This window comes from Antrostomus carolinensis, unplaced genomic scaffold (assembly GCF_000700745.2).
Source record: "Antrostomus carolinensis isolate BGI_N321 unplaced genomic scaffold, ASM70074v2 scaffold4496, whole genome shotgun sequence".
In the NCBI taxonomy this organism is placed as follows: domain Eukaryota; kingdom Metazoa; phylum Chordata; class Aves; order Caprimulgiformes; family Caprimulgidae; genus Antrostomus; species Antrostomus carolinensis.
The window spans coordinates 168,993-189,649 of record NW_010323790.1 but is presented as its reverse complement, the minus strand read 5'-3'; the positions used below and the strand labels follow the sequence as shown (position 1 = coordinate 189,649).

At 40.4% G+C, this 20,657-nt stretch overlaps 1 protein-coding gene across 1 annotated transcript in view; it reads left to right on the top strand.

Moving 5' to 3' along the window:
• Positions 1–776: 776 nt before the first annotated feature.
• The window catches only part of CDH4 (cadherin 4), a 180,857-nt gene continuing 160,976 nt past the window's right edge, over positions 777–20,657 (top strand). The window contains exons 1-2 of the mRNA XM_029085623.1: positions 777–834; positions 6,313–6,536. Of these exons, the coding sequence (XP_028941456.1) occupies positions 777–834; positions 6,313–6,536 (282 nt within the window). The remainder of the gene's footprint in view (positions 835–6,312; positions 6,537–20,657) is intronic.

Below are 20,657 nucleotides of genomic sequence, written 5' to 3'. Positions count from 1 at the left end.
TCTTCTCTTGCCTTCCTTTCAGAATTAACCTTTTGTAGATGAGGTCTTTTAGTCCTAGAACTCCACCATGTACCTACATTTGCTCATAGGACTCTGTTTTACAAAACAATTGCAATAATTAATTGTCGACGTTTTTTAATTTTTTAACCCAGTGGTTAAAACAGTTTCCTATTTCCTATTTAAAATTTCCTAATTTGAAAATACACCAATGCTTTGTAGGACTGAGAATCTGCCCATTTGCTTTTTGAAGTGCTTGTAAAAGTCTATTTTCCCATTTAAAATTTTTATCTTGCCTGTCTGTGGGTGATGGAGACAGTGTGATCTGGCAGTTTGAATGCGAAACAGAGAGCCAGAATTTCAGGATTGAGATCCCAGCTTTGCTGGGGATTCCCAGGGTGGCCGTGGGGAATTCACTTGACTGCAGTTTGTTCCTACTGCTGTAAAACGCTTTTCTCACAGAATCGCAGAGGGGTTGCATGAACATAAAGAAAGATGCCTCAAAAATGTGGCCATGTAGAAGTTTATACTACATTACTTACTTTCTCAAATAAATGAAGCTTTCTAGTGAGGCACAGCATGTTCTGTTTCACATTAGCACTTAATGGTGAAATCAGTTTGTGGGGATGCAGTGTGCTCACAGGGTGCCTGGGATTTCATACTTTTTTTTTTGGTTAACTGAATGATTTCATGCCTGTTTTTAGACAACAGGTTCTTATCCACTAAGGAGCTGTTTGTTTTGCTGGGTTTTTTTAATTTCTGATGTGGCATGCGAGGCAATGCTGGCCAGGACTGCCACCCCGCTGCAGAAGCGGGAGGAGATGGCTGAGTGCAGATGTATGGGAGCATTGGGCCATAAGTGCCAGGGCAGGAATACAAGTGATTTACTAAAGATCACACAAAAGTGACATTTCTGTACATGCTCAGGACTCTGCAGGTTACCAGAACATCTGAAATTTCCAAAGGTTACAGTTGAGCCATCCTCATCTTGATGGTGTTGGCAGAAGTGGTGCGAGGGGTGGATTTGACGGCTCAGGGTTATCACCGCCGTGCCGGGTGTAAAGGGAACTGTTCAAGGGACACAACTTGAAAAGCAGATAGGATCCCGCTGTAAATAGTGGTGTGTATTTGCTGCTTTGAAGTTCATCAGGAAAGAAACATCTTTGCAGCGATAATCCTCAAAACCACGGTGAAAAACAGAGTCCTGAAGGGACCCATATCCTGAACTGTGGGATGATGTCCCACCAGGGGGTATATCCTAATAAATATTATCCCTCCTGCTCTTCCAGCCCTGTGCAGTTTGCCAGAGGGGGCACTTTTTAATGGACTAGGAGAAGTTAAAGGAGAATCCACAAGGATAAGGCTTAAAGTGATTTCTTTGGTTTATACCATTTATAGTCCTATTAAATTCAATATATTTCTCAGACATTTGAGGGGCAAGGAAGTTCAGTGTATTCGTACATCTTTCAAGATGCTCGCTTGATCATTTGACTCTGTCCAGCTAGCTTAACAAGCTACATAATAAAAGGGAACAATGCAAAACGTGTTGAATTTTTTTTTCACCCTGTCTTTTTTGAAGAAAAATACCATTTTTTTTGCTCAGCTGCCCAGCAGTTTGCTGCAGACTCCTGCAGCTTTTCTGCCCATCACTCAATACCTGTTTCAGCATATCAAATTGTCGTACTTCCTCCTTTCATAGAGAAGCAATTAAAAATGATGAGGGTAAAGGGTTAAACCTAAAAGCCTGCTAATGAGGGTGCCTTCTTGGTTTCCTTTTCATCAAGTATTTGATGCTGTTTTCAGCATAAGTTTTCGATAAGCATCACTGAACATTTTTCCAGAGTATATTAAAAAAAGTTTTCTTTTCTTACCATCCTGTAAAAATGATAGATGTGTGGCTCTGCTGTTTATCTGCAATCCTAATTACTGATGCAGCTAGCTTTTGAATGTTAAATTCATGCAGTGTTCTTTAGACTTCAAGCTGGTCAAAGAAAGATGGATTTGTGTCCACAGAGAGATCTAAGTCTAGTAAACAGAGCCAATATTTGTTTGTTTATTTATTAAATTATTTTAAAGTCAAGAGTTGCATCAACTGCAAATTACAGAGACTTGGAGCTTTCTAAAGGAGCAAAAGGAAAAAAAAAAAGCCGAAGTTTTCTGCCATTGGATGAAATTTTAATTTCTGTTTGCATAACAGCAAAGATTAGAGGTAAGAGGTGGCATTTGCAAATATGGACAAGAACTCCTTTGCTTGAGCTGTGTTATTTATTATAGAACAATAGTTTGATTTTTCTTTTCCAAATCTATACACATAGATTTGAAAAAAATATATTTTTATATATATATATATAAAACAGTGCATCTCAGTAGTCATATAGCATCCCAAGGAATCATTTTCACAGGGCAGCAAGGAGGATGAGCACAGGATTTCTAATGAGACTCCTTGCAGCCGCGCGGTGAAAGCGTGAGTGGTTTGTCTGTACTGTGCAGCAGGTATGTTTTCTATGCTGTGTATAAGCAGTGCCTAGAGCAATAGCAGCAGCTATGCCTGACAGCAGCTGAGCGAGCTGCTCCCTAATATTCTGATGAAAACCCTGATGAGTTTCTGACTTGTGTTCCCTGTGTGGTTGAAATCTTCTGCAAAGCCACTCAGGTGAGCCATGGCCTGTTTGCTGCCGTTGGGGCAGCTGTGCAAGGTGCAGTCCCTCATAGTGACTAAATGTTATGGAATCCATATGTCCTTTAAGCCTTTTAGTGTTTGCAGGTCCTGAAGACTCTGTGGAGGAGTTGGTTGTGTTAATTCATTGCTGAGCATCCATCTACCTGTGCTACCTGGGAAGAGCAACGTGGAACAGCGACGTTGCTTGCTTAAAAAATTAGACTTAATTTCTCTCAGGATTTTCTCTGTCTCTAGTCAAGTTTGTTTTAAACTAATGGAAGTAATTAGCAAGTCACAGAGGGACTTTGTCTAAGAGGTAGCCATTTTTAGATAATGGAGCATAAAAGTCGACACAGTGACATATGACACCAGAGCAGCATATTGGTGCCACACGCTGTGTCTTAAGCAGATGTTTAAGTACTTTGAATACTGAAATCGCTACGTACACGTATAGGAAGAGATTTTTTTTTTTTTTTCCTCTCAGACTACTAGTACACTGTAGGACTTTCTTTTAATCTCAATAAAATCAAAGTAATGTCTGAATTGTTTTTAATGTGCCATCATTATCACTCCTTTCTCTCCCTTTCAAATGTCTTTTAGTATATGATATGTGGGTACTTCAGGAGGTATAGATGGAACTCGCTTTTCAAAGCACCATTATATAGTGGGGGAGTGCAATAATACACCAGCTGATGGACCCCGTTTCTAACAATGCCGATGGCGTGGGGCTGAAAATAAATAACATATTAGCAGCAAAGCACTCTGTGTTCACACATGCTTATTGTAGCTGTGAATGCAGGGGGGGTTTACAGATAAATTCTTGAGAGATGAGGGAGATCTCACAGCAGAGTGATCCCCAGGGGTGCAGGGAATCTTCCCTCGCAGCACCAGCCACCTTGTGGGTCTCCCAGGCCATCCTGGTTTCTCCAGGTGTGCAGCGTTGGTTCTTGTAGGTGCCTCCAAACTGTGGACATGTTTTACCTCATTCAGTGCTTTCATGAATTACTATTTTTCAGACTAGTCCAGAAACTGTGTGTTTACTGTTAAAGTGAGCAGGGCTTGGCATACGTCTAAGAACTGACCTGGGCTTGCCCAAATGGTCAGATGGATGTTAGCACTACAGAGTTTTGCAGTTAGTGTTGACCATGCATTGTCCTCAGCAAGCTATTTAAAAGAGAAACCTCGTTTGGGAGATAAGAAATTTTGACCTTTAGAAGATGAGTTGTTGTGTGCCAGTTGACCTCAAGGCCAGGGCATTGGCTTGCTGGTATGGTCTGGTAGCCCTCAGCACTGGTTGGGTTTGGGTGGGATGGCCTGTGTGCTGCATGGCACTCAGCATCTCGAGAAGGGACTGAGCTCCAGATCTGATGATGCTGAAGTTTGAAGCCTCAGCAGAGTCATGTATTTTTTTTAGGTTTGGCTTTCAACTTGTACATCTGAGCTTTGAAGTTTGAGATAATTCCTAGCTCTTCTGGAAACTGTGGAAGACTCAGTCCCTTAGGCTTTCTTCTTCATTTATTTAACTGGATGGAAGTCTCACCTTTGTAAGACAGAGATCCCCTCCTCCAGACTGCTGAGTATCTGCCCTGTGCTCTGACACTCAGTGACTGAGAGCAAGGGTGCCAAGACTTCAAACTGTGGTCAATGAAGCAATTAAGTAAGAGCCTGTCCCTTGAAAAATTATGACCAAAGTTTCATTTAAACTTTGAGTAATGCAGGAGATGTTACTTCAGTTACATTGAAAACATTTGTTACGTTTCTGGAGATAGAAAGCAGAGATAACTGAACAAATGCCTCAACAAAAGCATTTCAGGTGAGATAGGTGTGGTTATTTGCTGCAATCTGAGCTAGAGTGAAGATGGGCAAACCCCTGCTTTCCATAACAAAACTGAGGGACTTTTGTTTTCCCTGGATTCCAGATTAAACAAGATTTTAATGATGTAGCCTGTGACGGTGAAATTGCTTAAAAGCATTGCTCACAGGGGTTTTTTTATATACTAGACAACTTTATACATTTTCTTTTTTATAAAACAATGTGACATTTGCTGTTTGTACCCAGTAATTACTGCAGCATTAGGTAACAGTTCCCACCACACACACATAAAAATGTATGAATGTGGTCCAAATAAGTATGTGGCATGGAGGGCCTTTGTGAGATGTATAATTACGACATGATCACAGCACCCTGATTATTGAAAGGTACGGGTTGGTGAAGGAGGGGATGGATTTTTCCCTTCCTCCACTACAGTCTGATCCTCATTTTTCCATGCTGTGATGGTACCAGGGGCTTTGGCAGCAGGACTGTTTGAGCAGCTTCCTGGCTGCTTTTTTCTTTCCCCTGTGCCATCCCTTGGATATTTTTGTTTAAATCCAGATTAGTCCCTGATTTGGCTCAAGGCATCACTGCAGAAGCAGTCAGCTATGGTATGGGGGGAAGGGGACGGTTGGGGTAAAACTGGCCCCAGGAGCTCCTCTCGCCTGGATTGCCACTGCATCGCTTCTCCTCCCACTACAGCCAGTCTAGGTAAGATTCATCTGACCCAGCTTTTCTTGTGCAAAAATTAAGTGCCTGATGAAGCTGTGTGAGACTTGGACTAGCAGGTTTTCTTTATCTCATGGCAGGCTAGAAGCATTGCTGCGAAGCATTCAGAAGCCACAGCATGAGAACCCCTGTAACATTCCTAGCCGGAAAGCCATATATCCATTCTCACTCACTTGAGATGTTTTTATGGGTACAATATGTTTTCCTTCACCACATGTGTGTTCCACCCCGTGGATTATGCGAATGGCAGAAAGTGTTTTGTTTCCTGTGTGATTAGCTGCAGGTTCAATTTCTATCAGATTTGTCAATTTTGTCATATAATAGTTTGGGTTTTTTCCAGCCTAACGTATGTGACATGTTTCATAATGCCAATAAAAATAGTTTTCAAACTAGACCGTAAAAGAATTTGACCGAAAAAAGCCAAAAATAAAAACATCAGTTTACTGAGGAGCTTTGATCTGACAATGTGGGCTTTGAAATGACACGTTGTGGTTTGTGAAGTGAAGTTTTACAGTTCTTTGCAGTAGCTGTAACCTGGGGAGGGGTCGGCCGCGGTGGGATTGCAGTTCTGGTTGGGGGTGGGGGTCTGGTTCCAGCAGCAGCTGCAATCCATAGAATGGTTTTAATTTTTCTTCTTCGTTTAAGTTTTTTGGTTTTATGTTTCTGATAATGGAATTGTTATGGGCTTTTGAATTTCAGTTAAGAATGTGCAAATAGGCTATCTGGTAAGTAGGTTATTGAAGGGTTAGGGAAATGGAGAACATTTTGTGCAAAGAAATACCCACAGTGTGGGTAATAGACTCCAGTCGAATTTAAAAGATAATGGCGACAAGGGAGAAATCCACTTGTAGAAATGGGGAACAGCTGTGTTTGAGATCTAATGAAACTGTATCAAATACTTTAAGAATGGCTTACAACTTCTTCCCTGGGGAACAGAGATAAAGCACAAGAGCACTCCTGAAAGGTCGAAGAAACAGTTAAATCATTTCCTTGATGGTTATTAGAGATATAGAAGACATCAGTGAAAATTAAATGTCTGAAACTTGTGTTTGATTGCTTTCCTTATCACGCCAATCTCACACGTTTCTTCCATCTCTTGCTCTCTCTGTTCTAGTAAAATTTAATAACTGTGCCGGTAACAAGGGGGTTCGATATGAAACCAACAGCCTGGACTTCAAGGTGAGAGCGGATGGAACCATGTATGCTGCCCACCAGGTGCAGATGCCCTCAAAGCAGCTGATCCTGATGGTCACTGCGTGGGATCCCCAGACCCTGGGCAGATGGGAGGCGATTGTCAGGTTTCTGGTGGCAGAGAAGTCGCAACACAATGGACACAAGGTAAGAAGTTTTCAACGCTCTTTTTTCTTGTTTCATTCTTCCTTTGCCAGAGTTCCCCAAACCTTTAGAAGTCACATGCAGCATTGGATTGTTTGTGTTGCCAGAGGAAGTCTGGGTAGAAAACACCACAAGCAGCAGCAAATTTCTTGCCAGTGATCCTTGATTGTCTCTGACAGAAATTATTTAAGTTCACCAGTGAGGGAAGCTTCTCTAAATTCATACTTTGGTATTTTTAAGTGACTGCTTGGCTCTGTTATAGACTGCAGGTTACGTACCTTGTGTTTGCATCTCAGTGCTAATACTCTCTCTTGACTTGAAATAAAACCTGCAAATGAAGGGTGCCTCAGAGTCAAAGTTGATCATCATCTTGAGAAATACCGAGGTTAAGTTCAGATTTCTTTTGTGACAGTGTAGACTTGGGAGTCACGCACTGGCTGCTGCTGCCGTGCCGCTAAGACATCTCCCTGGTTTTCACAGTGATTCCTTTCTCTCCGCGAGCTGTGTGCATGGCCCTGCAGCTCTATGGGGGGCATCCAGAGGGGACATTTGGGCTTGTTCCCTTCCGACACAGCGAGGACAGGGAGCATTGCTGCTGCCTGATAAGGGACATATCTCACGCACAGCAGAGGCCAGCGGGGCAGTGAAGCACGACGTGGCACCGTAGTGGCAAACGTCCCCTTCGCTCAATGCCAGTGTCTTCCTTTCCCCAGAGCTGAAGAATGAAAAAACAGCACCAGCCAGTATTTCAGACAAAGGTTCCTGGTGCTTGCTTTCTTTTTTAGTTTCATACACGTAGCTGAAAAGCAGGAAGGATCTTTCCCTGCCCAGCAGTCTGAGCAGTATTGCTTCAATTAAATACAGCAGTGGGCTGCACAGTGCCATTGTAATTGGGGACTGCTCCATGAAAACATAGTTCTTCTGGTCTGCTCCTTCAGTAGCTGTCTCTGTCCCACCTCATCTTTGGCAGCAGCAGTTCTCCACCTTTTCCTTTTCTCTTCCTTCCTTTTCAGTGTTAGTCTGAGCTGAAGATCTTGTTCTACACTGAGTAAATGCAGTTCTATTGTCTGGCATCTACTCAAAAAACCCAATTCTGTGACGGTTGGGTGGTTGCATTTAAGCAGGGTTTGGCAGGAAATTAACTGAAAAGCCTGATTTATTGCTGGATCTTGAAGACCTGCAGAGCAAGGATGAAGGTGTGTGTCCTGAGAAACAGTCATGGCTAGTTCAGGGACAGGCAAGGTGACTTGGCCGTGGCCGTAGATTGGATTAATGGATGGCAGTAATTGTCAAAATAGAAAGGCTGTCCTCTCCTCTCCTCTCCTCTTTTCTATAGTGCCTGGGCAGAGAGGACCAGGCAGGGAAGGAGGAAAAGATGGAGAGACTGTCTGTGCCGTATTGTCAGAATGCTGCCATGCGAGTCTGTGCCATTTGGGAGAATTTTTGCTGTGTGTGAAACAAAAAGAAAAAGACTTGGAGAGACACATCTAACAGTTGCCCAGTGGGCTGACCCCTGAGGTTTTGCATGGCTTGGAGTCATATAAGTACAGATCTGCTGCTCTTCAGTTAGGCTTTGGCTTGTGCTAGATATAATTAAGCCCTGTACGTTATGTCAACTGTATTTGCCATTTTCTAACCAAAAAAACCCTCTACTTCCTTCTAAAAGTAATTAAATATTGAAGGAATAAAGTAAGGTGTCTTATATACTGCTTTAAATTTCTTCTCAGTGTAGTGGAAAGAAAACTGAATAAGCACATATTGCTGCTTTAGTAAAATATTTGGTTGTAAATTCATCTAATGTTTATGTAAGCTGAACTCTAGTTCAGAGAGAGCTAAGCTTTTTAAAATTCATATCCCTCCGTTCTAAAAGCCTTATTAGTGTGTAGTTTGAGGCTGGAAAAATATGGAAAACAAGACTAATGACAAGGTCATAAGCAGTTTTATTGTGGGTCTCTATAGTAGGCATCCGACTTGTGTTTTATTTAAATGCTTGTGCTTTTTGCAAGCAAAATAATCCTTTGTTTACTAAAGAAATAAATATGATTATAAGATTATTTTTTTAAAATAATAGTGTTTACACTAAAAAAAAAAAAAAAGCCCAAAACCTAACTTTGAATATCCAGTTCAATGTGTTTTAGGCCGTGACCCTAATATACTGCATTTCATGGCTTTGAGAAGAAACAGATTTCACATTTGGTTTTGTATAGGATAATATGACTCAAGCAGAACTATGTAATTTTTTTAAAGACATTTCAGACTGTTGTGTTGTATTTAGGGTATGGAGAAGGAAGATATGGGAGAGAAAGGAACAGGTGATGTGAGAGCGGGAGAGAGACCAACTCTCTGTTCTGGCACATAGATCATTTCCATTTTACTTAGTAAATTTGTGACTGATTTAGTGAAAATGCTGAACAGTTCCCAGACATTAAAAATAATTGGCATGAAATTTGCCTTACCGCACCTGCTGATCTCTGTTTGCTGGCACCTACAACACAAACAAGTCCTTGTGCCTTGCTCACCCTCCTCTGTGTTTCTGTGGGCTTCTCCATGAGTGATGGCCCTCAGCTGGGGCAGCCCCACTGCGTGACGGGAAGTTTACTGCCCCTCTGAATCACCTCTGAAAGGACAAGTCAGTTCACAATTATCCATGGATTAAAGCTTTATGAAAAACAGATTAGCCCTCCTGGAGTGACCATTATTAGACATTTAGTTTATTATGGAGGTTAATACAGAATAAATGTTGCAGGAGAAGTCGACGTTGTTGGGATATTGAGTGAACTCATGGGGGACCAGAAGTGAAGTCCCTGCTCTGCTGCAAATTCCTGGTGCATAGCTTGCAGGCAAAATTGAGGCAGTGGTCTACTTCCCAGGAGGGCACAAACCCCTCAGTACATGATCCTTTGGATTTGTGATCCTTTATTATCACAATGTACAAAATTGGAAATCTGTGTAATGGACTGAGAGAGCATGGTGGTGACCAGCATGTTTTCAGGGTTGGCAGATTAGTTCAGGATGGCTCCTGTCAGGATAGTTACCCCTTTGTGTTCTTTCATTGGAAAATCAGAGGTTTTTGGTGTCTGTACCTGTGCCTCAGATCCTACAGCTGATCCGTTATTCTCAGTGCAAGCCGACATTTTAATGGCAAGTGACCCAATACAATGACAATTTCCCCTCCTTCATGGTGTTGGCCTTATAAATGTGCTAATTGCTTCAGATAACTGAATAACCTGGGCAAATCTGCAAATTTTCACTGGCAACCACTGTAATGAAAGAATTCTAACTACTACATTAAAGTTTAATGCTAGTAGGATGAAAATATAGCAAAGAAGGTAAATATTTTAAAAATTTATTTTATGATACATGAAGCATACATTTTCCCCTCCTCCCCAGCAAACACTGGGATGTAGACTTTTTTCTGGTTAATACAAGTGGTGTTAGCAACTCTAGGAACTTTTTTTGTTCAGTCTTGCAGCAAACCTGATAGCAATTCAATTAGAAAATGCAAATGAGGTCATATATTTCCCACAGGAGTGCTGAATTACCCCAGAGGAAACTGAGTGATATTCTAGCATAACAATAAATACTTAAGATAAAATTTCTTGTACTGTTCTTGTCTGGCTGCCAGTTGTTGCAATTGAAAGTATCAATCGAACCTGTGGGTATAATTTGGAAAGAAGAGAAAGGAAGAAAATAAAAGAAAAAAAGTTTTTTTATGAAATAATATAAAGTCCTTGTAGCTTGTGTCAGCATTTATGAAAGATAAACTTGAGTGGGATAATGCTCCAGAAGAAAACAAAGTAAAGTCAGGCTTTACTTATCTGGAGTTAGCAGTGCAAAGTCTTCTTTTCTAAGAGGGCATGCTGTTATTTTTAACAACTGGATATTGATTTAGCCAAAAGTCTAAAAATTAAGATTATATTTGTGAACAGTGACATTGCTGAAGACTTCAGTCTTCACAGTGTCCTCTGTTTCTTAGTTGCAGAAGCTCAAGTCTTCCTAAGTGCATGGATGGATAGTGTTCCATTGATCCATCACTTCCCACACTATCCTCTGTGTCCATGCGGTCCAAGCTCCTCCCTGTTACTTCTCACTAATCAGTGTCCTCTGTTCCCTGGGTTGGCTTGTCCCATCTGAAGTTCTGGCCCACTTTTTCCTGTTGATCTTTTCTTTATGTCTCTAAGCACATTAAGGCGTATCTGGCATATTTTATCCTTTACTAGTTTATGCATTCTTTGTAGGTCTCACCTCATGAGTTAAAATCAGGATCATAGAAATACAGCCTAGAAAGGAACTCACAGCAAAAGACCTTGGAGATAGAGGATATGTTCAGTACATGTAGGATGCCAGTCATCTGCTGCCAATGACTTATTTTAGAAAAAAAAAATACTGTTTTATGTGAATCCTGTTTATGGTCAACCTAAGTTTCTCATTGTCTTAGCTTCTTAAATTCTAAGCGTGGAAGTATGTAAATTTTTGCAATGTTAAATGATTGGGAATAGTGCAATTAAAATCTTGCAAATACATGGCTATGCAGCGAGTGTTTCAAACATTGAGAACTACTGTCAGAAATCAATCCTCGCTTAAACCCAGCTTGTGTTTTATTATGTCTCATCTTATTTTGGTCTTCTTTCATAACCCGAGTATAAGTCCACAGCCATGCAATATGAATGTGAAAAGCTGATTCTTACAGCCAGATTTTTTTTTTTTTATTTAAAACCTTTAAATAATAATCTCTGGCATTTTACTTGGCTGAGATTTTAAATTCCAGTACAGCCTTTTATTGCTGATCACAAATACAAAGGTCTCTAGGCAAAGAAAGGCTTATTCAGCACTGATCTTGTTCATGGCCTCAGTTATTGTGCTAGCTAGGGTGTTCTGCCCAAGGCTTGGGAGCGATAAAGATGTAGAAGATGGAAGAATATGAGGGCTTAAGTGGGAGTTGTGCTTCCAGTGCTCCTGGTCTTCCTCGTGGTTTCAAGTGGGTGCACCTGGAAGAAATGGGAAAAAGCCACTGCCTTTGTTCACTTCCCTTCCTTCACTTGCATTGGGATGAGATATTATATATCACATCAGAGTGATGGAGTTTGCCCTATCAAGCTGTGTTATCCCTAGAGAGGGACTGAAGAAATTATAGAATCATAGAATGGTTAGGATTGGAAGGGACCTTAAAGATCAACCAGTTCCAACCCCCCTGCCATCAGCAGGGACATCTTACACTAGATCAATGAGACTGTATTTGTTATCCGGCCTTTTTCTGGCCGTATTTGTGCACATTTTAGGTTCTGGGTCATTATGCTGGGGCTGTCCTGTTTGACTATCTCTATGGGGGATGTAAGGCAGTGACTAAGTACAGTAAAATGGCAGCTGACATCATTTTATTTCTGTATCTTCATCAGTGGAACAAGGCCTTGACTGATCACAGTCAATACAGAGATTTCTGTTTTCTTTAGGTAACTTCTGAGGCATTGTTTGGGATTTTAACAAATCAGATCAATGGAAAAGATCAGAAAGCAGATGACTAATAAATTAATATCATATAATTGTTACCAGTAAGACTGCTAATGTTAATTGTGGAAGCCTAATGAAGATGTGTCAGGTGACCTTGTCTGACCTCATGCTTAATTGAATTTGAGCATCTAGCATTTAATCATTGCATGAGATGAAAGTGCTGTTTGTGAAAACGTGAACTTGCTTGGCCTGATTTTCAGGTGTGTTGAATCCCATTGCCTTACACTGAAAGCAAGATAAGAGATGACATACAGGTGCTCATTGCCTTGGAAAATCAGCCCACTATGGGCAGTTTCCGAGTGCTGCACTTGCTGCATTTAATTCTTAAATAGTCAGCATCTTACCAAGGGTCAGGCTCAAAGCCGTACTAGAAAGATCATCTGTAAGTAAAATTCACTGTAGGTCTGTCTTCCCTCTAACAAAAAGGAGTCCTAAGGATTGAACTGCCTATGTGGAAATAAGTTTTTTTCTGATAAAACAAAACCCTTGGACTGCTGCATACTGCCTGCCTGTGATGTGTGCCTTGCCCTTGCTAGATCAAAGCCTTTGACCTCAGGTTTCATATTCTTTGTTGTTAACTGCTGAAGTCTGACTGCTACTTCCAGAAAATATTTTTTACTGAATCTCCTAAAAAAAAGCCTTCATTGCTGTGGTATTCCGTTTAGAGTTGCATGTAAACATGAGTTTGAGTAAAGACAAAAATTTCTTCATGCAGGTATGTCTATTAAAAGGTAATTTTTTAGGGGCTATGAGTGCCCACCAATCTTTTCTTCAGCCCATGGTGCTGAGACAGCTTGGTAGGTAGAAGCTCAGAGTGAAGAAGGGCTTTGGTTCCTTCCAGCCTCTGGAGGCCAGGTCCTTGCTCACTAGACATGGTTCATTGGGGTGCAGCTGCATCACGTTCTGTCCCTTGGCACTGCCGGCCAGAGAGCGAGCAGAGCCAGCCAGGCATGGGTGTCCAGCATGAGTGGGTGGGCTGAGCAAGCTGTCATTACCACCAGGGTAGAATGGGGCTTCAAACCCTGTCTCTGTCCAGCAAAGCACTTAAAACACACGTTTAAATTTCATCATGCAAATGGAGAGAAATTGAATGTGTTTGCATGTTCAAATTTAAGCATTTGTTTAGGTGCACTCCAGAATTGGGGAATAAAAGAAGAACGGCCTTTTCTCAAGAGCCTCTTGAAATAACCAAAGGATAACTTGAAAGGGCAAACTCGCACGCTAGCACTGGGGAGAAGTACCAGAATGAATTACTTTGCTTTGTGCTAAAATAGCAGTGGTGCTTGTGATCTCTTAAATCTCTTGTAATCTTTTTACTTGCAGACATTATGAACAGAAGGAATATTGTTACATTTAATTCATTATGATTATTTTAATTCATGTATCTTTTGAACCTCATGGCTTTAGAAAAATAAAATGAGATTAAAATTTTTCACAGGCTTGTTAAGGGGTAGGTTTGCTCCCATAAATTGTTTTCAAACAATTTTTCAAATTACTTGTTAGAAGATTTATCTGGCTGGAAGAACTCGGCTTGCTAGCCCAGATATCTCATACATTTTTCTCAACAAGGTATGTGTAGAATGATACCAAGCTGCAGTAGCAGTTTTTACTGTATCGTATATGATGAGATCTTTATTCCTGTCCTATAGGTATCTGAACAGGTAACAAGTACCTGGGAACAAGTATTCTGTAATTTAATAGCCATGCTCTTGAGAAGTAATTGTAGTTCTGAAGCCATTGTGTATGACTTCTTCCAATTATGAGAATGACATTAACTTGAAGATAGAAGTGTTTTTTCGTAAACACTAGAAGGTAGAGTACAACAGTAATTTAGATGTTTCTTAAACAATGCTACCTAAGAAGCACTGCAAGATTAGATCTTACAAAGGGAACGTGAAAAGGTCAAGTTGATGTGGGGAGCTTTACAAGGAAACAGCCTCATCAGAACTTTTCACCTTGGGATAAGATGTTTCAGCCTTAAAATGAGAAAGAAAAGTACATCCAAGAGTTGTGCTTTGTGGATGATGTCATCTTCTTCAGTTCATTGAAGGCTCTTCTAATATTCAGAGCCTGACAATGACAAGGAGGGTATCGCAGGTACTTGAAACCTGTGGGAACCATGAAAGGTTCCACCAACAGCAGATGGATTCCTTATGTACCTGCTTAGGTGTGCAATTCTTCCAGAGAATGGAAGAGGAAGAGCATCATTTGAAATCTTGAAAGCAGTGCTGCAATAGTTTCACAGTCCAGGAGATACCTCTAATCATCAGTGCAGTGTGGTACTAGAGAATAAGTTTCATCACAGCTCTGTCTCTTCACCCCAGATGAAACTTCCCTCACCTCAGAGATACCTTTCGCATTTCATGTCTGCTCAGTAATGAGCGTGAATGTGCGTTGTCTGCAGGTGTCCTTATTCTGCTAGTACAAAAGCAAAGCATATTGAAGTGCTCTGGTGACTTACCAGATTTCATCTTAAAATGGGGATAATTTACCAAATATTTAGGCAAACAGAAGGTGTGGGTGATTGCAGGTGATTCCTGAATTTCAGATGAGTTGTGCTTGGAATTCAACATCATCTGTCTCAGTGGAGGTCACCTGAAAAGCCAGCCATGTTCTGGCTCAAGGTATGAGTTTGCATGTTAGCTGCAGTCTGTGTCTACAAGGTCCTTATCTGTGCTACTAACCTTGTTAGGTTTTCTGATCAAAGAGAATAAATTGTATTTGGTTGTTTGTTGTTTTTTTTTTTTTAAATAAGAATCTTCTATGGCAACCGTGTGAATTATGCCCAGAGCCAGTGGGTGTCTCTGTTCTCTGGCATCCAGACTTAACTCAGCATTTAATTACAGTTGCCCACTAAGGGCCTTGCTGCATCTTTTGTAAAGAAAGGATCTTCTCTTACCTAACTTACAAACCAGTGTTACATTCTCCCTATTTAAAAATTCTTTGGTTTTACCTGTTATTCTTCTTCATCTTTTTTCCTGCTTTGCAGCCCTGCAACGCTAAGGAACATTTTGATTCCTCAGTCACACTGATCCCATTTTATTCGTTATATCAGATAAAATTTTCCAAAGCCTGCAAAGCCAGCCAGTTACCTAACAACCTTAAATCTGCATGTGTGCCTCATTTTTCATCTCTCAAGGAACAGTGCACATACAGGTGGTTGCTCGGCTTTGACACAGACTCCTTGGGAGACAGGGACGTTTGGCACGGCCGATGCATGTGTGTGCATTTTACGTGGCTCATTCTCCTCCTCTGAGGGCAGTAATTCTGTTAGTTTTTAGTCAAACTTTTTCTTCCCTGTCAGCTGATGTGTTCTGGAAGCTCATGCACTTGCCAAATCTGACAATTTTTCTTACTAATTGACTCTAATGTGAACTGCTCTATGCAGCCCCACTGCTAACTGATAAAAAAAAAAAAGTAATGAATTTTTACTTAACAAGCTGATTTAATTAAAATGTTTTATACTGTAATTGTATGGTTTCTATAAATGGAGAGGTAATTTTGTTTAATGAGTTCCTAACCAAACATAACATTCCTGACTGTATGTAGCCAGATTTGATAAAGGTCACAAACGCTGAGATTCCACTGTTTGCTTTTGTAAGTCGTGATGATCAAACAGCTTGATTTGGCACTTGAAATATCCTGTCAGGATTGGTTCTCTCTATTCCTGTTTATACCAGAAATTATTAGTATAGTTTTAAGAGCAGAGGGGGTTCTTCTCTGTATCTGAAAACTGTTCATTATCTTTAAAGTGGAAGTCTACTGCCAAAACCACGTCTCGTTGTCAATTAGTGGGTTCTCTGCAAACACATTAATTTAATGCCCCTGCTGAAGAACTGTGCACGTTGGAACATCTTGCTGCTAAAACACTAGTTTTCAGAGCACTTTGACACAAATCATTCATTAATAGCAATTTATGCCGTGATGGTAATGGGACGTGACATGAAGCTATCTTTGATTAAATTTACCACAGCTTACAACTATTAGTAAGTAGAGTTAATATAAATAGTCATAACAGATTTCTAGAAGGTGGGTAAGGAGCAAACAGATTATGCATTCCTTGGAACCTGTGCAGTTCCTAAAGAATACCTTTACATACAATGACTGTAATAAATGAAAATCTAAAATAAAAAGTTTGATCTTCTTAAAAACTTTTTTTTCCTGCCTCCAACTTTGGCAAATTCAGCAGTGACCTAAATAAAAAAGAATCAATTACCCTAAAATAAATAAATCTGCTGTTTGTTCTGCAACCCTTTCATTATACTGTAAGAGAACACAAAATGAAATATCTCTCGCTGTTAAAAGATCAAAAACTGGGGAAATGGTGCATTTTGGGAAAAAAAGGGCTCATTCGTCCTCCACTGCCATCCCTGATGTCAGCAAAATGTTGTCTCCTTAGAACAGAATTCATGCAAATGTTTATTTTGCAGCTCTCTCATGTTCCCTTTGTTAAAGAACTAAGCTATATTTTCATTGTCTTATTTTCTGTTTGGTAAATATTTTTTTCTCCTGTCCTTTCCACAGCTACCATGGAAACAAGCAAAAATGCTTCAGATTAAATATTTTTAAATAGATTTTTTTTTCCTTGGTAGAAAATGGTACCAGTTTTCAAAATGTGTATTGATATGGGAGATGAAGGGAAATATGTTCGAGCAATGGACTAAAGGTGGCTTTGTATCCCCTTGTATTGATAAAAATATATCAAAGGCATAGAGTTGAACCCTAACAGTGACACTAGAAATGAAGCAAACCAAGTATCTGTTTCCTGAAAAATGTCTAGTGCAAAGTGTTAAAGATCCTATGAAAATAATAAGACTGGCATTTAAATGAAACACAGGTTAAATCGTAAATAATTTTGATACTTGGGAAATAAAAGCCTTATTACCTCTCCTCCAATTGCAGGTACTTTTTATTCCAAGTGCAAGAATAATATATTTTAGTGCTGAATCTGGAACATTTTGTTCTGCGAGTTGAGCCCTATAAAATTAATAATCTCCAACAAATGTACCCTAAGACACACTGTTATTTATAAGCAGAGAATGGTGGCTTATTTACCCAAACATTAGAGTGATCCAAAATGTTCAGCTAAGCAGGAACACAAAATATGATATTATATTATGTAAATGGGTTTGTGATACGCTCTGCTGGATAATAACTTCCAGATGTCTCTGTAGCCAGAGGCTGACGGATATCAAAGGCAGGTTGGCTGGGAGGGGAGACATGCCAGCTGGCGAGACTGGCTACTGCTAAGTGTAGCGGAAGGTGAAAGCTGGTGTTTCTTCACACTCACTGGTTTTATTTGTGGACTAGTGAAAAGTCAGCGGCTCGCAGCCTTCTTTTCACGAGCAGGTCAGGCCTTGAGGGTCTATAGGGATCCCACGTGTCTTGTTCTTTCAGTGAATTAGTTTTCGACCTCTTTTGTGAGTAGGGGTTGAGTTTAGTCTGAGTCTCCCAACAAATGAAAGACTGAGAAGCCACAGACTAACCCTGGCAGGAGCTTATGGATTAGCTAGATGACTATTCCAACTTAGCTTTTATTGCCAGGGCTAAATGCAGGCAAGGAATCTCCCTGAGCTCTCCACGCCGTGGCGTAAATGGAGTTAGATGTAGCACCACACAACCTCACCAGTTTAGAGTAAGGTTTTCTAAATCTGTTTGGTTTTAAAGTCTTACAGTCCTTAATGATTTATCTGCACATCCTCTTCCAAATGCAGCAGGTTGTATTCACCATCATTAAATGCAACGCTAGACTGAAAAGGGACTGGAAATCACTCCTGTAAGATGCCGTTGAAGTTACTGACATGGACTTCAAGAAAGCCCTGCACCTTCTGTAAAGCAGCCTTTGAGAAGAAAGATCTTTGGGCAGTCCTTACAGATGAGACTGCACCTCCTTCAGCCTCACATTGCTTTCTGAGAGCTTGACCTGTCATCTCAGTTAGTTTCCATTTGACTTCAGTATGTTTTTAATTTACTTTAACTGATAGCCCAAAAAAACCTGAAAGAGGTTTCAGGGCCAAAAAACCCTGAAAGAGCAGCAAGAGGAATTGTAGGGTAGAGTCTGCCATGCTGTACTGCAGTTAATCCTCAGCTCATTGGTCTCACCTACTGATCAAACGCAGGGAGGATGATCTCTGAGGGACTCTTCCCCTGTCCTACAACTGCTCACAACAAATATTGTAGTTGGACGTTTCCAAGAAAGCATCTTATTAGCAGAAGATGCAAAGGCTGCATGATGATTTGCTCACATTGACGCTGTGCATGCATATGGTGCATTTACGGGCTACAAACCCACTGGAAGAGACAGTGGACATCTCAGAGCAAAGTGTTGATCCCAGGTTTGCAGAATGTAGGCTTTAAACAATGCAGCTAGCACAGCACACTTTGCATCGCTTCATTAGCAAGCTCTAAAAAATTCTGTCCTAATACGAACAGTGAGGCATTAGATCATAGTGAATCCAAATTTGTAACAAATTTACATCCCAGCATGGTCTTTTCACCTGCTGTTTGTCTTCATCCCACACTTTGTAATCACTTTTTCTCCTTGAGCTTTAATTTAATCTGTTTTGGTTCAGCTGTATTTCTCTAGTTTATCAATGTCCTGAAGTAATAGACAGGAACAATTACTAAATTATTGGACTATTTTATATCCTTATTTAATTGTCTTTGTGTTGCCAAGGACCATGCTCACATGTTCCGTGTTTGGTGTTTGATCCTGTTGTAACAAATTATAAATGTCACTGTGTAATTTTCAGAATGGAGAGTGGATTTAATTTTCCACTGGGCATGTGTTTCATGGACTGGCTTCTCTGTTCTTCTGCAAATGCTCATCATCACTTCACCATATGTAAGAGAATGATGGCACCTCACAAAAGCAACGGGAGGGAAACCACCCTAAAGCAGTACTAGAGGTGCTTGATTTGATTGTGAGAAGGACTATGGACAGATTGTGTTCTGATGACACTACAAAAGGTAGAGGAATATTTTATCTTTTGAAAATGTCTGCCTGATATTCTGGGAAGCATATGGCCAGTAAGGCCATGAGAGAAGGAGCAGTTGTCATCTCAGTGAAAACTGTTATTCAGCAAAAACAGAATTGGAACCTGTATTTTATAATTATTTAATTTTGTGTCATATTCTGCTTTTGAGCTGAACTTTAGATCCTTGCAAACTTGAAAGTACAGGAGAGTTTACTGAGGCTTGCTGTTAGTCATTGCTGTTATTCCAGAGATGTTCTTGGATGTTTCAGTCAGAGATCTGAATAGTTCTGGCATTTGTACTCACCAGACTTTGTTACTGCATTTGTCTCACAGCTTTTAAACAGCAGAAAACATGTACAACGTATTTAAACAACACCATAGAAATTAAGGTCATGAGAATGCATCGTCAACAAATGAAGATAGAAAAGAACTGTTGTTTAAAAAAAAAAAAAAAGAAAATTGTTGTTGCAAGACGCTTTTGAAATTCTACATACCAAATTCAGAGTCTTGTTGATGATTTATTCTAATGTAGGAAAACATCATCAAGAGTGACAAGCAAGCTAGTCACTGTCTAGTCACCTGCCAGCAAATATTTCATAAAGACTAAAAAGGCTGGTACTGCCTTGCTGAGCTGACACTAATTATTTCAGTATACATGGAGCTTTGGGATTCGTGTTAATTCTCAAGTCTGTCTTTAGTTCAGACTCATTCCACTGTGTAAACTCCGCAGAGCACAAATTATTTGACCATCCTTTCATAATCTGTCCCCATGCTTACTTGCCAATTATATAAACTGATCCAAATACCTGCTCTCAAAAGATCCCCATTTGGGAATTGCAAGGCAATTAAAAAAAAAAAAAGAGGGGGATATCCACTTTTCAGTAGCTCATGTCTGGTAGTCCTATTTCATGTTGACACTCATTTCTGGGTATCTTCTTTACATAACATTGTTTTCATCAGTGTTCAGAGAAGATACCTTTCTGGTGATAAAACCCTTTTTAGTTGAAAACTATTGGCTATAGCATATTGCATCCCATAGGTAGGATGAGCTCGACCATACCTACCAATATCCTAAATATCCCAAGGAGGTCTCCCACCACCACGTCATGATACTGTATCTTTGTTCATTAGACACTTAAGTGAGTATTTTTAGAACAACATCTAAATATTGAACAGTGGTATAGTGATCCTGCAGCAGCTCAGTGACAGCGTTTGTTGAAGGTGTATAAAACAGCATTCAAGCAAACACAAAACAGTGGTCACCTTGGTGGCATGAGTTAGCGTGAGAGAGGATCTGAGAAACACGGCTATGCGTGTGACTGAAAAACACCGTATTTGTCTGTTCTGTGAAAACTCAGCTCTGGAACTGGCTCATTTTTAAGGTTTGCAGTGAAAATAGCTGCATTTTTGCACAAATGCTTCCAAACATTGCAGCCAGTGGATGTCTGCCCTCCACAGGTAACACAGATCAGAGCAACGATCACGCTGTGAGAATGGCCTTCTTGCTGCCCTGCCCAGCTCCGAGTGTCCAGAAGGTCCACACAGCTTTGGAACCACCACTCAGTTCCATATATTGTGTAGTTTTCATAAACTAGATAGTTTTGAGGTGACTGCCTGCTTCGTTTCAATGTGCTAATAG